General features: G+C 42.1%; 1 protein-coding gene across 3 annotated transcripts in view; it reads left to right on the top strand.

Annotated features, from left to right (window-relative positions):
- The first annotated feature begins 409 nt into the window (after positions 1-409).
- LOC106570361 (zinc finger protein 40) overlaps positions 410-15,021 on the top strand; it is an 88,464-nt gene continuing 73,852 nt past the window's right edge. The window contains exons 1-2 of one of the 3 annotated variants that reach the window (XM_014142585.2): positions 410-537; positions 3,368-3,498. In XM_014142585.2, coding sequence (XP_013998060.1) covers positions 3,459-3,498 — 40 coding nt within the window. In that variant the 5' untranslated portion in view covers positions 410-537; positions 3,368-3,458. Of the gene's footprint in view, positions 538-718; positions 1,746-3,367; positions 3,499-15,021 lie in introns of those variants that run through there. The other 2 variants (XM_014142586.2, XM_014142587.2) reach the window with 2 other exon arrangements.

The raw sequence follows: 15,021 nt of genomic DNA, 5'->3' as shown, positions 1-15,021 counted from the left end.
CTGCTTCAGTACCTCAGACAAGTTCAAAGTCTGTTAGGCTTGAAAATAAATGGTTTAGTAATTGCAATGGGAGATCTGCATGGGAAAGCCCAGTCGGCAGTGGATGGGCGCAACGTGACCTGACAACAAGGAACCTCCGGGAAAACTGTCAGTCCCAAACTATGTGCAAAGGGAAGATCTTTAGGGGGTGCACGACAAACGACGCTTAAAATAAACACTATTTTAGACACGGTTTCAGTCGTAAATATGTTCTAAACTTACTTAATATACGTTTGAAATATATTTTAATGAATATGGTAAAAAATAAGGCCCTGGTGATATTGTTTTTAGTAATTTATTTGGTCGTAGTTTGATCGTCGCATACCTCCCGGAGATGACATCCTGTGGTTGGGAGGCGGAGACGGGACCCCCGTTGACGTCAGTTGGCCTGTCTGTTTCCTGCAATAGAAAGTGAGAGAGGGAGAAGCGACAAAAACAGACCTTTACCCTTAAGGTGTGTTACACCAGAAATCCTTGACAACTATTAAGACCTCACTTGTAAGTATATATATATATATATATATATATATATATATATATATATATATATATATATATATATATATATATATATAGTTTGTGGATATTTATTTGTCGTAAATGTGGTTGAAACTTTGGGCTGCATGCATGTGGAAGTGTTCTGGGGTAGTACTCTCACTGGGCGATCGTGTAGGCTACAACGCCTGTCGGGGACGTTCTTGCTGGTTCGGCTAGTTATTTGTATTCAATGTATTCACCGTTGTGTTTCTTTTAGCTCACGCCTGTGCTTTCACGTTTGCAAAGAAGGAATGTCAAATTTTGGGATCAAACAAGTTAAGCTTTCAGAACCGTCGTTGCTTACCACAGAATCGTTGTTTTGGTGTAACGTTATACGTCTGCAGCAATCTAATGTGGTGTGTGTAATGTTGCTGTCTTGCTTGCTACTGAATGTGCCTGTCTTGTGCGCCAATAGGTAAGACTGATCTGTTGCCATTTATCTGATACATTAGCCATTTATATGATACATAGATATTACACAACACATGAGAAAGTGTTGAAAAATAATGTCGCATATTTGTTGAATTAGGGAAGTGCCGCCGTAGTGTTGCAGAGAGCGAGGGGTTTTCCCTGACTCCTCCCTCAGTTAAAGCGCGTTCATGTGTTGCTTGTGCTACAGGCATAAAATACGCTATAACCCAGTCATTGTTTTTTATTTAGACTGCATTCCTTCACAATAAGATGGGAATGTTGTGATGTAACATGTATTGTATAAAGACATTGATGCATGCCTACAAGCAAACAGGGTTGTTTACCTGTTTTAGATGTGTCATTTGAAGCCACCGTTATTGGTTGGATAGATAGAGGCATTTGATTATGTCACAGGGGTTTGGCTATTCAGTATTCATATTTCATAATGAAGGACATCATGTCCATTGTTTTTACATGCGGTTACAATGTTGCTGTAGAATGCTGCAAGGTGACTGGAAGGAATCCTCCTAGGTATGTGTTGAATGAGGCGGAAGTCTGTCGTCAGGGACTCAGGGAGAACATTCCTCTCGGACAGCTATAGGACTAGGCCTACTGCAACATTTACTTAGCCGCTTATTGTGGCATCCTCATCAAGCTGTCAGTTTCGGGGTGTTTCCTCAAATATTTCTCAGCTGACACGCGTGCCGCACACGCACGTCTCGCTCTCCTCCAAATCACCAGCATCGTCTGAACTGGAGGTATTCGACCTGTCCTTCGTTCTCTCTGGGGGGCAGGTGGGAGCTTATGAACATGTTTGATTGTATGACTTTCATTGTCGTTCTTGCTGGGCTCTGTGACCTGGTGCATGCGCTGTGTACATTACTGCCGATATATTTTGCGAGCTCAATGATGTCATTGCTGTAGCAGCGCACGTGTACCAGTATATGGTAAAACATCCTACAGCTGTAGTAACGGACTGTTATGTAACATTGGCAAACGGAACAGACTGGATGGTGGAACATAATGTACAGTGGAAGGGATTGATCTAGGTTGACTGTTATGACCAGACGAGGTTCTTTCAGGAAGATCATGTAGGGAGTTATCTATAAACATAATACAGAATATAATATGTAAAAGGTTTAGTCATTTTCAATACATTTATTTTTATGTATAGATAATGTATAGACTAGAGCAATGCATGTGAATTCTATGTAGGCTATAGATCATTTATGTAGGCTATAGGTCTATAGAAATGTATCGGGAGGGACTGATGGGAGCTCTGCTGATCATTCATTCTGCTTGCTCTTTGCTTTGCTTTGGGTTTTTGAAAGGTCAAGATTTGGTAACATTTAGCTTCAGCATACTGCTGATGGTGTCTGCTGATGTTTCTTTTACAGAGCTCAGATTTGCATGAAGTCTAAAATTAGTAACTTTTCATCCACTGTAAAAATTGTATCATTAGCAGCAATACAATAAGATTAAACAGATACCATACAGCTATGAGATCAAGATGCCCTTTCAGTGTTTGCTTATGTCTGATGGTGATGCAATGATCTATGGAGTGTTCACTTTTACAAGAAGATCCGTCTGATTGTAGCCCGCTAACCGCCTAAGCACCCTGGAGCGCTGACTACCCGCCAGACACAAGGCCTTATTGTTTGCGTCTTTCGTCATCTGAAATGTGTGTGTCGTCAAAGCGAAGGGCAGGGCAGTGTATCTGACATGGACTTGTCAATCAGCTGTTTACCAAAAAAACAGCCATCTCCTCTTGGTTTAGATCAGACTATAGATAGCCACTCCAAGGTTTATATTTATATGGAGAGAGATGCATTCGCGTCTCAGAGTCGGTCCAGAACTCACCTGATATCGGTAGAGGAGCACACTGTCAGTGGTGCTGTATTGGATATTATGTCATGCCATCAAACTTAGCAGGAGCCTCCCTATGGGCAAAAGATGTTGACAAGACGTTGATAAACGTCTTTTCAACGTATTGTGCTCACTGGGCTTTGTTTTGTGTACGTTTGGACTGGAACAAGAATGTAAGCCTTGTATGTTTGAACTGGAATTAGAATTTATACTGTGTACGTTTGGACTGGAATAAGAATTTAGACCGTGTACGTTTGGACTAGAATAAAAATGTAGACCGTGCAGGTTTGGACTGGAATTAGAATTTAGACAGGGACAACTGTTAAACTGACAGACGCAACAACAGCAATGTCCTTTCTGATTCTTGCCAAGTGAGAGGACGGGAGACTGCACACAGACAGCCACAGCACACACGCACATTTAGTAAGAAGATAAGGGCTGCTTAGTGTTTATTGATCTATGGTGTGTTGAGTTGACACTGACCCTCTCTGGTGTGTGTATGTGTGCTTTGTAGATGAACCCAGAGGGTGTTCTCGAGGTCCACCTGCATTAGAGAATTGACAACCTTTCAGAAGATGTGTCAGTGAAACAACCAACAAGAAAAGATGCCCCGAACCAAGCAGAACAACCCGAAGAACCTTAAAGGTGAGTTGCCAACCTGAATTGCTGTGTTTTAAATGCCCGTGTGTGTAGGCCTATGTCATGTCATGTGTGCTGTGTTGTTACATTTTTTGGGGGGCATGTAATGTGTATGTTTTTATTGATTTTATCAAACTCAGGACTCCCTGTAAATTGTTACTAAGTGTACTATCCTCGGTAAACAAATGAAAGGTCTTTAAAAAAAGGAAGGTCATCTTAGTTCAGACTATAATTTAATATTCAAAAGCGAGAGATGGAGGGAGAAATAGATAGAAGGGATCACTGAGCCATCTGTCCTCCCACAGTCCCCTACTCCCTTACAGACTTCTGTCCACACTTGCCCCCTACCCACTTCTCTGTCCACACTTGCCCCCTAACCACTTCTCTGTCCACACTTGCTGACCAAATGTCTATAGAATCTGCTGAGCCGTGGTTGTCCACTTTCCTTTTGTGATTTTTTTTTAGTTTTGTCTTTTGTTACACAATTGTCTTAACTATTAGTGCTTAGTTTTCCAATCAGTGTGTGCTGTGGAACCTATAGTAAGTAAACAACTAGAATCAATTGTGTCGTTCTATGGTGGAACCTCCCTTTGTGTTGTTGGAGTCCATATGTTAGTGTGTAGGCTATAACGGCTTATGTTTACAAATGCATGACTGTTAATCAAGAACAGAGCTTTTCTTCAACTTTATCATTTGCCTTTGATAGGCTAATTATCGGACAATTATGCGTTATCGCAGAGGCGAAGTATCTGTCGAAACCTAAGGCATGTACACTAGTAATGGATTTATTTAGATGTTTGTGTGTGTTTCTATGTGTGTTGCATGCAAAGTCCATAAGAATAAAATTAGAAAAGAACGTACTTTGCCAATGTCGGCAAGCAGCGACCCAGATTTTACTGTTTATTTATTATAACACCCCCCACCCCCACCCACAAGTTTATTGCTTTGAGCTTACTTGGCCAAACAACGTAAATAATTTAGTTTTATAATAGCAGATTGCCCAATGGAGGACTGTGAGATAGTACATTTCCCCAGCCACGTTAGACCAGTTACTATTTTAGAGCGAGTGGAAACACCCAGTTTTATTAGTAGCAGGGCTAGGCAGAGGTAATGTAAATGTCATGTAATGTGGGTATATCCATGCCAGCTGTACATATGTGGTCTAAAGGGTGGGTTTGGGGCAACATCATTTTGAGGAGCTGTTAGGATCAATCAATGTGAATGAGCAAATTAAAAAGAAGAAATGTCTGTCACCTAAAGGCAGGACCTAATTAATGAAGGAATGGAAGGAAGATTGATATTTCCTCAATTGTTTCCTCTGGAAAAGTATGGATTTTGTTTTGTTACACATGCAAATACTGCAGTGAACAAGGATGTCCTGTCCCGTTCTCTCTGATGCATTCCTCTGTTCCTCTTACCCCATAGTCTCCTCTCATACAGAAGTAGGACCTGAATTTGATCACCCCGTTGCAGGAGAAATTTCCACTTTGAAATTTCCGACTTGATTTTCCCTTACAAAAATGTTTCAACCCCTACAAAAATACCCATGAATTTTAATCCATATAATAATCCACATTTCCTGATGCTGCAGGATTATTTTCCTGCTGTACAAAACTGGCTCAAATTAAGATCCAACATCTGTAGTCTCCCTCTCTTTTTCCATCTGAAGTTTCTCAGTGAAGTTTCAATAGGAGCTCAAGGAAATGAGAGGATCAGATATATTAAAAATAATAGTTATTACTTGGTGCCTGTAGATGTAAATCCACCATTACAAATAGTATAAGAGTATCTTACAGCTTCTGGTACTTTATATTGAATAGACACAGGGTCGTTTACAGCTTCTGTATTGTGGCTTTTGACCTTTGACCTGTTTCATCACCTCTCCCCCTCTGTGCTAAGGAGTTGATTAGTCAGACAGGAAATGCTATGCTGCTTAGTGTGTGGCGTGGCATGCTATCACAGGCAAACTCACATTCTGCTGAAGTGAGAGTCATACCACTCAGATCCTTGTAACGTTCTTCTTGGGAACCCCACACACCCTCCTCCCATTCCATTTTTTTTTATTGTGTGTGATTATGTAGGCATACGTTTCAAGTTTTAATGTCACATGCACAAGTACTGTGAAATGCCTTTCTTGCATGCTCTAACCCCAACGATGCAGTAATCAATAACAATGTAATACTGAAAATAACACGGTAGAACAAAAACACAAAATATATAAAAATAAGAAGAACACCATAAAATAAGTAAGCGTACTATATACAGGGTCAGTTCCAGTACCATATTTACAATGTGCAGGCATACTGGATCGATAGACGTCGATATGTTAAGGGTAAGGTGACTAGGCGTCAGAATATATGATAAACAAAGTAGCAGCAGCGTATATGATGATTGTATGTGAGTGGGTGTGTGTAGAGTCAGTATAAATTTATGTGCATATTATGTGTGTGTGAGCAAATGATGGAGTGAGTTTTTGTATGTGTGTTGGAGTATCAGTGTGCATTTATTTTATTTATTTATTTCACCTTTATTTAACCAGGCAGGCTAGTTGAGAACAAGTTCTCATTTGCAACTGCGACCTGGCCAAAATAAAGCATAGCAATTCGACACATACAACAACACAGAGTTACACATGGAATAAACAAAACATACAGTCAATAATACAGTAGAACAAAAGAAAACAAAAAGTCTATAGACAGTGAGTGCAAATGAGGTAAGTTAAGGCAATAAATAGGCCATGGTGGCGAAGTAATTACAATATAGCAATTAAAAACTGGAATGGTAGATGTGCAGAAGATGAATGTGCAAGTAGAGATACCGGGGTGCAAAGGAGCAAGATAACTAAATACAGTATGGGGATGAGGTAGGTAGATAGACGGGCTGTTTACAGATGGGCTATCTACAGGTGCAGTGATCTGTGAGCTGCTCTGACAGCTGGTGCTTAAAGCTAGTGAGGGAGATATGAGTGCATAGTGTGTAGGGCCCTGTGAGTGTGCATAGAGACTGTATTTTATTGTTCTTTTTGCACTAAGTTAAACTCAGTCCGTGTAGCCATTTTCTTAGCTATTTAAACAGTCTTATGCCATGGGGATAGAAGCTGTTCAGGAGCCTGTTGGTGTCAGACTTGAACTAGTACTGCTTGCCGTGCGAAAGCAGAGAGAACAGTCTATGGCTTGGGTGGTTTGAGACTAATGATTTTCCAGGCCTTCCTTTCACACTGCCTGATATAAAGGTCCTGGATGTTCAGGGAGCTCGGCCCCAGTGATATACTGGGCTGTCCACACCACCTTCTGTAGCGCCATGCGATTGGGGGCAGTGCTATTGACATACCAAGCAGTGATGCAGCCAGTCAAGATGCTCTCAATGGTACAGCTGTAAAACATTTTGAGGATTTGAGGGCCCATGCCAAACCTTTTCAACCTCCTGAGGGGGAAGAGGTGCTGTTGTGCCTTCTTCACAATGGTGCGGTGTGTGTGGACCATTTAGTGATTTGGACATAGAGGAGCTTGAAGCTCTCGACCCGCTCCACTGTTGAGGGAGAGGTTGTTGTTCCGGCCCCACACTGTCAGGTCACTGATCTCATCCATATAGGCTGTTTCATCGTTGCCGGTGATCAGGCCTACCACCGTTGTCGTCAGCAAACTTGATGATGGTGTTAGAGTCGTGGGTGGCCATGCAGTCGTAGGTGAACAGCGAGTACAACAGGGGACTAAGGACACACCTCTGAGGGGGCCCTGTGTTGAGGGTCAGCGTGGCGGAGGTGATATTGCCTACCCTTACCACCTGGGGTTGGCCTGCCAGAAAGTCCAAGATCCAGTTGCAGAGGGAGGTGTTCAGTCCAAGGGTCCTAAGCTTGGTGATGAGCTTGGAGGGGAGAATGGTGTTGGACGCTGAGCTGTAGTCAGTGAACAGCATTCTCACATAAGTATTCCTCTTATCTAGTTGGGTGAGGGCAGTGTGGAGTTCAATTGAGATTGGGTCGTCTATGGATCTGTTGGGGCGGTATGCAAATCAATGGGCCCGCGACCTTGCGGATATTGACCTGATTAAAGACTTTACTCACATCGGCCTCGGGGGTGAGATCACCCAATCTTCTGGGTTGGTGGCAATCCTCACACCTTGCACGATGTTGTTATTGTCAAAGCATGCATAAAATGCTTTGAGTACATCTGGTAGAGGCATTTTTGAGCAGATCGAGGCTGGGTCTTCCTTTGTATTCCGTAATGGACTGTAGCCCCTGCCACACGCGCCAGGTGTCGAAGCCTGTGTAATATCATTCCACCTTATTCCTATATTGTCCTTTTGCTCGTTTGATGACTCTGCGATGGTCATTTCAGGACTTCTTGTTCTTATTCTCAGCCGTAGCCTCGGTTGTCTGCGATAGCCCTGTGTGGGGTAGCCCTATCTAACCTCAGTGTTAATCCAGGGCTTTTGATTGGGAAAGCAGCAAAAAGTAACTGTGGGGACAACGTCGGCGAAGCATTTCCTAATGAAGCCGGTGACGGAGGTGGTTAGCTTGTCAATGTTATCTCGAAACATATTCCAATCAGCACTAGCAAAGCAGTCCTGTAGCATAATCTCTGATTCTGGAGACTAATTCTCAATGGAGCCAGTCACGGGTAATTCGTGTTTCAGCTTCTGCTTGTAAACAGGAAGCAGGAATATGGAGTCATGATCTGATTTTACGAATGGCAAACGAGGAAGGGCCTTGTATTCTTGCTTGTGGGTAAAACAGTGGTCTAGGACTTTATCGCCCCAAGTGGCGAGGGAGATGTGTTGATGGAAGTTGGACATCACGTGTCTTAATAACTCAGAATTAAAATCGCCGGCAAGAAGGATGCACGTTTTCCTGCTTGGTTATAGCCTCGTACATTTCGTTAAGTCCCAGCTTGTTATTTTTCTTGTCCTGAGGTGATATACAATAGTCACGATAACAGCTAAAAACTCTCTCGGGAGGTAAAAGGGTCGGCATTTGACCATCGGGTATTCCAAGATGGGTGAACAATGGGTCGACACATCCACTATGCTCAAGACAACACACCAGTTGTTGTTGATGAAGTGGCAACCCCCTCCCCCCTTGATTTCCCAGAATCCACTGTCCTGTCGGCACGGTGAATGGAGAATCAATCAAGTTGGATAGCCATGGGGGTATCTTGTCCAAGAGCCATGTTTCAGAACAGCAGAGAATATTGCAGTTGCGAGACTCCCGTTGGTAGCAAATCCGCGATCGGAGGTCATCCATCTTATTATCAAGTGACTGTACATTGGCCAGTAGAATGGAGGGAAGAGGTGGCTGGGTTTCCCTTCACCTTAATCTTGCCAGGATCCCCCTTCTCTTGCCTCTGTTACGTTGGCATTTTCTTCTGGGTAGCCCGAAAATTCGGTCGGAATTACAGAAAGAGCCCAGGGCAGATAAGCCGGAATTGAGGGAAGTAAGTAGTTCTATCCTAGGGATGTACTGTACTTGCCTATTAATGTTATGTAATATGTCATGTTTTGTGTGGACCCCAGGAAGAGTAGCTGCTTCTTTAGCAGTAGCTAATGGGGATCCTAATAAAGTACTAAAATACTCCCCAAACTGACTCGTGCCATCACATGATAATGCTCAGACCTCAAGGCAACATTACTGTATGTAGCCTGACAGAATTTATTTTTTATTTTTATTTAACCTTCATTTAACTAGGCAAGTCAGTTAAGAACAAATTCTTATTTACAATGACGGACTACCAAAAGGCAAAAGGCCTCCTGCGGGGAAGGGGGCTGAGATTAAAAATAAATAAAATAAAAATATAGGACAAAACACACGTCACGATAGAGAGACAACACAACACTACATAAAGAGAGACCTAAGACAACAACATAGCATGGCAGCAACACATGAAAACACAGCATGGTAGCAACACAACATGACAACAACATGGTAGCAACACAACATGGTAGCAGCACAAAACAGGGTACAAACATTATTGGTCATAGACAACAGCACATAGGGCTAGAAGATAGAGACAACAATACATCACGCAAAGCACCCACAACTGTCAGTAAGAGTGTCCCATGATTGAGTCTTTGAATGAAGAAGTTCAGATAAAACTGTCCAGTTTGAGTGTTTGTTGCAGCTTGTTCCAGTCGCTAGCTGCAGCGAACTGAAAAGACAAGCGACCCAGGGATGTGTGTGCTTTGGGGACCTTTAACAGAATGTGACTGGCAGAACGGGTGTTAAATGTGGAGGATGAGGGCTGCAGTAGATATCTCAGATAGGGGGAGTGAGGCCTAAGAGGGTTTTATAAATAAGAGTCAACCAGTGGGTCTTGCGACGGGTATACAGAGGACCAGTTTACAGAAGAGCATAGATTGCAGTGACGAGCACCCTTAACTGCTGATCTATAAATTATGTCTCCGTAATCTAGCATGGATAGGATGGTCATCTGAATCAGGGTTAGTTTGGCAGCTGGGGTGAAAGAGGAGCGATTTACGATAAATCTAGACTTGGTTTCCTCTAACTTTAGCTTGCAGCTAAAGTTATATGTGCTGAGAGAAGGACAGTGTACCGTCTAGCCATACTCCCAAGTACTTGTATGTGGTGACTACCTCAAGCTCTAAACCCTCAGAGGTAGTAATCACACCTGTGGGGAGAGGGGCATTCTTCTTATCAAACCACATTACCTTTGCTTTGGAGGTGTTTCAGAACAAGGTTAACTTCTCTAGGGCCAGTGGGACGATTTCGTCCCACCTACGTAACAGCCAGTGGAATCCCGTGGCGCGTTATTCAGATACCTTAGAAATGCTATTACTTCAATTTCTCAAACATGTGACTATTTTACACCATTTTAAAGACAAGACTCTCGTTAATCTAACCACACTGTCCGATTTCAAAAAGGCTTTACAACGAAAGCAAAACATTAGATTATGTCAGCAGAGTACCCAGCCAGAAATAATCAGACACCAATTTTTCAAGCTAGCATATAATGTCACATAAACCCAAACCACAGCTAAATGCAGCACTAACCTTTGATGATCTTCATCAGATGACAATCTCAGGACATTATGTTATACAATACATGCATGTTTTGTTCAATCAAGTTCATATTTATATCAAAAAACAGCTTTTTACATTAGCATGTGACGTTCAGAACTAGCAAACTTCTGGTGAATTTACTAAATTACTCACGATAAACGTTCACAAAAAACATAACAATTATTTTAAGAATTATAGATACAGAACTCCTCTATGCACTCGCTATGTCCGATTTTAAAATAGCTTTTCGGTGAAAGCACATTTTGCAATATTCTAAGTAGATAGCCCGGCATCACAGGGCTAGCTATTTAGACACCCAGCAAGTTTAGCCCTCACCAAAGTCAGATTTACTATAAGAAAAATGTTATTACCTTTGCTGTTCTTCGTCAGAATGCACTCCCAGGACTTCTACTTCAATAACAAATGTTGGTTTGGTTCAAAATAATCCATAGTTATGTTCAAATATCCTCTGTTTTGTTCGTGCGTTCAAGACACTATCCGAAGTGTAAAGAAGGGTGACGCGCACGACGCATTTCGTGACAAAAGTTTTCTAAATATTCCATTACCGTACTTCGAAGCATGTCAACCGCTGTTTAAAATCAATTTTTATGCCATTTTTCTCGTAAAAAAGCGATAATATTCCGACCGGGAAAGCGTGTTTACGTTCAAAGAGAGAGAAAATAAAAACATGGGATCCCCTCGTGCACGAGCCTCAGTCTGATGGTCCTCTGATATACCACTTAACCAAAGGCGCTAAAATTTTTCAGCCTGGGGCTGGAATTACATCATTCAGCTTTTTCCCGGGTTCTGAGAGCCTATGGGAGCCGTAGGAAGTGTCACGTTACAGCAAAGATCCTAAATTTTCAATAAACAAAGCCAAGAAGCCCAAGGAATGGTCAGAGAGGGTACTTCCTGTACAGAATCTTCTCAGGTTTTTGCTGCCATATGAGTTCTGTTATACTCACAGACACCATTCAAACAGTTTTAGAAACTGTAGGGTGTTTTCTATCCAAATCTACTAATAATATGCATATTCTAGTTTCTTGGCCAGAGTAGTAACCTGTTTAAATTGGGAATGTTTTTCATCCGGCCGTGAAAATACTGCCCCCTAGCCCATACAGGTTAAAGCGCTCAGCCATCAGTAACAACCACATAGTCAACTTTAAGGGACATGGGCAGCTGTGAGGAGGAGGGTTTATTTTCCAGGTCTTGAACCGTTTTCCAGAACTTCTTAGGGTTAGACCAACAGAGAGAGAACTGCTCCTTAAAGTAACTAACTTTGGCCTTCCGGATAGCCAGAGTGGACTTATTTCTCACTTGCCTAAACGAGAGCCAGTCAGCCTGAGTATGCGTGTACCGAGCCGTTCGCCAAATGCAATTCTTTAGGTGTAGTAACTCTGCAAGATCACAGTCGAACCAGAGGCTGAACCTGTTTTTAATTGTAATTTTCTTTATGGGGGCATGTTTGTTAACAATATCACTTGAAATATCAAAAAAGAAGGTCCAAGCATCTTCGACAGAGGGGATCAAACTGATTCTATACCAATTTACAAAGGCCAGGCCATGAAGGAAGGCTTGCTCATTAAAGTTTTTTAGCAAGCGTCTATGACAAATCAGGACAGATCGTTTCCTTGAGCAGCCAATACGAACACAGGCTGTAAAACAGTCATCACTAAGGTCATTACAGAAAACACCAGACTGATACCTATCAGGATTATTTGTGAGGATAACATCGAGGAGAGTAGTCTTTTCTGGGTGTTTGGAGTCATAGCTTGTGGGATTGGTAATAATCTGAGAAAGATTTAGGGAGTCCCATTGCTTTAGGACTTGGTCAGGTGATTTAAGCATGTCCAAGTTTAGGTCACCTAGCAGGAGAAATTCAGACATAGTGTAAGGGGCCAGGAGAGAGCCTCGGGCAGGTAGGGTACAGGCCGGAGCTGATGGAGGACGATAACATCCAGCAACAGTCAACTAAGTGCTATTTGAATGTTTAATGCTTAAAACCAGCAAATCAAATTGCATTGATAAGATGGCTAGTAAAGTTATTTTTAGTCTAATACAGTGTGTTAAATAAATATTATAAAAAAATATCGAACTCCAGGAAAAAAAACAGTGGCTTTGCCCATTTAAATAGTTACAGTTAAAGTCGGAAGTTTACATACACAGGATGGAGTCATTTAAAACTAATTTTTCAACCACTCCACAAATTTCTCAAACTATAGTTTTGGCAAGTCGGTTACGACATCTACTTTGTGCATGACACAATAATTTTTCCAACAATTGTTTACAGACAGATTATTTCACTTATAATTCACTGTATCACAATTCCAGTTGGTCAGAAGTTTAGGTACAGTAAGTTGACTGTGCCTTTTAAACTGCTTGGAAAATTCCAGAAAATGATGTCATGGCTTTAGATGCTTCTGATAGGCTAATTGACATAATTTGAGTCAATTGGAGGTGTACCTGTGGATGTATTTCAAGGCCTACCTTCAAACTCAGTGCCTCTCTGCTTGACATCATGGGAAAATCTAAAGAAATCAGCCAAGATCTCAGAAAAAAAATTGTAGACCTCCACAAGTCTGGTTCATCCTTGGGAGCAATTTCCAAATGCCTGAAGGTACCACGTTCATCTGTACAAGCAATAGTACGGAAGTATAAACACCATGGGACCACGCAGCCGTCATACCACTCAGGAAGGAGACGCGTTCTGTCTCCTAGAGATGAACGTACTTTGGTGCGAGAAGTGCAAATCAATCCCAGAACAACAGCAAAGGATCTTGTGAAGATGCTGGAGGAAACAGGTACAAAAGTATCTATATCCACAGTAAAACGAGTCCTATATCGACATAACCTGAAAGGCCGCTCAGCAAAGAAGAAGCCACTGCTCCAAAACCGCCATGAAAAATCCAGACTACGGTTTGCAACTGCACATGGGGACAAAGATCGTACTTTTTGGAGAATTGTCCTCTGGTCTGATGAAACAAAAACAGAACTGTTTGGCCATCGTTATGTTTGGAGGGAAAAGGGGGAGGCTTGCAAGCCGAAGAACACCATCCCAACCGTGAAGCACGGGGGTGGCAGCATCATGTTGTGGGGGTGCTTTGCTGCAGGAGGGACTGGTGCACTTCACAAAATAGATGGCATCATGAGGATGGAAAATGATGTGGATATATTGAAGCAACATCAAGACATCAGTCAGGAAGTTAATGCTTGGGTCTTCCAAATGGACAATGACCCCAAGCATACTTCCAAAGTTGTGGCAAAACGTCTTAAGGACAACAAAGGCAAGGTATTAGAGTGGCCATCACAAAGCCTTGACCTCAATCCTATAGAAAATGTGCCTATAAACCTGACTCAATTACCCCAGCTCTCTCAGGAGGACTGGGCCAAAATGTACCCAACTTATTGTGGGATGCTTGTGGAAGGCTACCCAAAACATTTGACCCAAGTGAAACAATTTAAAGGAAATGCTACGAAATACTAATTGAGTGTATGTAAACTTGTGACCCACTGGGAATGTGATGAAAGAAATAAAAGCTGAAATAAATAATTCTCTACTATTATTCTGCGATTTCACATTCTTAAAATATAGTGCTGATCCTAACTGACCTAAGACAGGGAATTTCTTCTAGGATTAAATGTCAGGAATTGTGAAAGCCAAATACATTTAAACTCAGGTAAAGGTGTATGTAAACTTCTGACTTCAACTGTAAATATTTTAGAAAATAATCTAAATCTGTGTTGAAGGCCAAAGTTCCCTCCATTTTCTTTTTGGCTTGAAGCTCTGTACTGACTACTGGTACCATGAGTACCAACAATCATGTCAGTGAGGGAACCACCCTTGTGTGTATTTGTCTGTGTGTCACCATGTATTCTCTTTAGGTTCTCACATTGGGTCCTGTCAAGAGATACACAAGATTCTTTGTTTTATTGACTCTCAACCCAGCTGTATGGGCAGGGTGCAAACAGGTGAAGTTAAAACAGGGTGAAGCTCCGGTGTGTGTGTGTGTGTGTGTGTGTGTGTGTGTGTGTGTGTGTGTGTGTGTGTGTGTGTGTGTGTCTGTGTGTGTGTGTGTGTGTGTGTGTGTGTGTGTGTGCGTGTGCGTGTGCGTGTGCGTGTGTGTGTGTGTGTGTGTGTGTGTGTGTGTGTGTGATGTCAACATGACAGGAATGCTGTGACGCAGTTTGTGGGTAGTAAAGCAGGAAGTCAGGAACTCCGGACCCCCGTTCAGGTCTGCTGTTTACTTCAAACAGCTGGTTTCCAACAGCTTTGGCTTGGCAGGCGCCAGGTCATAACAGTAGTTCCCCTGGGTCTAGCCTGCCACTTCCCCCGTCACTGACTGACAGATTCACACTCTATGACCATCATACATACATTCACCATTGAGACACAGCTCCTCGGGATCTGCTTTTTTTTCATGATTAAAAATGCAAAATATTTGCTGAAAATGTAATTATTCTCCTTACCAAGTGCCCATGATCTTGGATTATTTCTTGTGTTGGATTATTTATGT

This window comes from Salmo salar, chromosome ssa14 (genome assembly GCF_905237065.1).
Source record: "Salmo salar chromosome ssa14, Ssal_v3.1, whole genome shotgun sequence".
Classification (NCBI taxonomy): domain Eukaryota; kingdom Metazoa; phylum Chordata; class Actinopteri; order Salmoniformes; family Salmonidae; genus Salmo; species Salmo salar.
The sequence above is the reverse complement of the archived record's forward strand: the minus strand, read 5'-3'. Positions and strand labels throughout refer to the sequence as shown.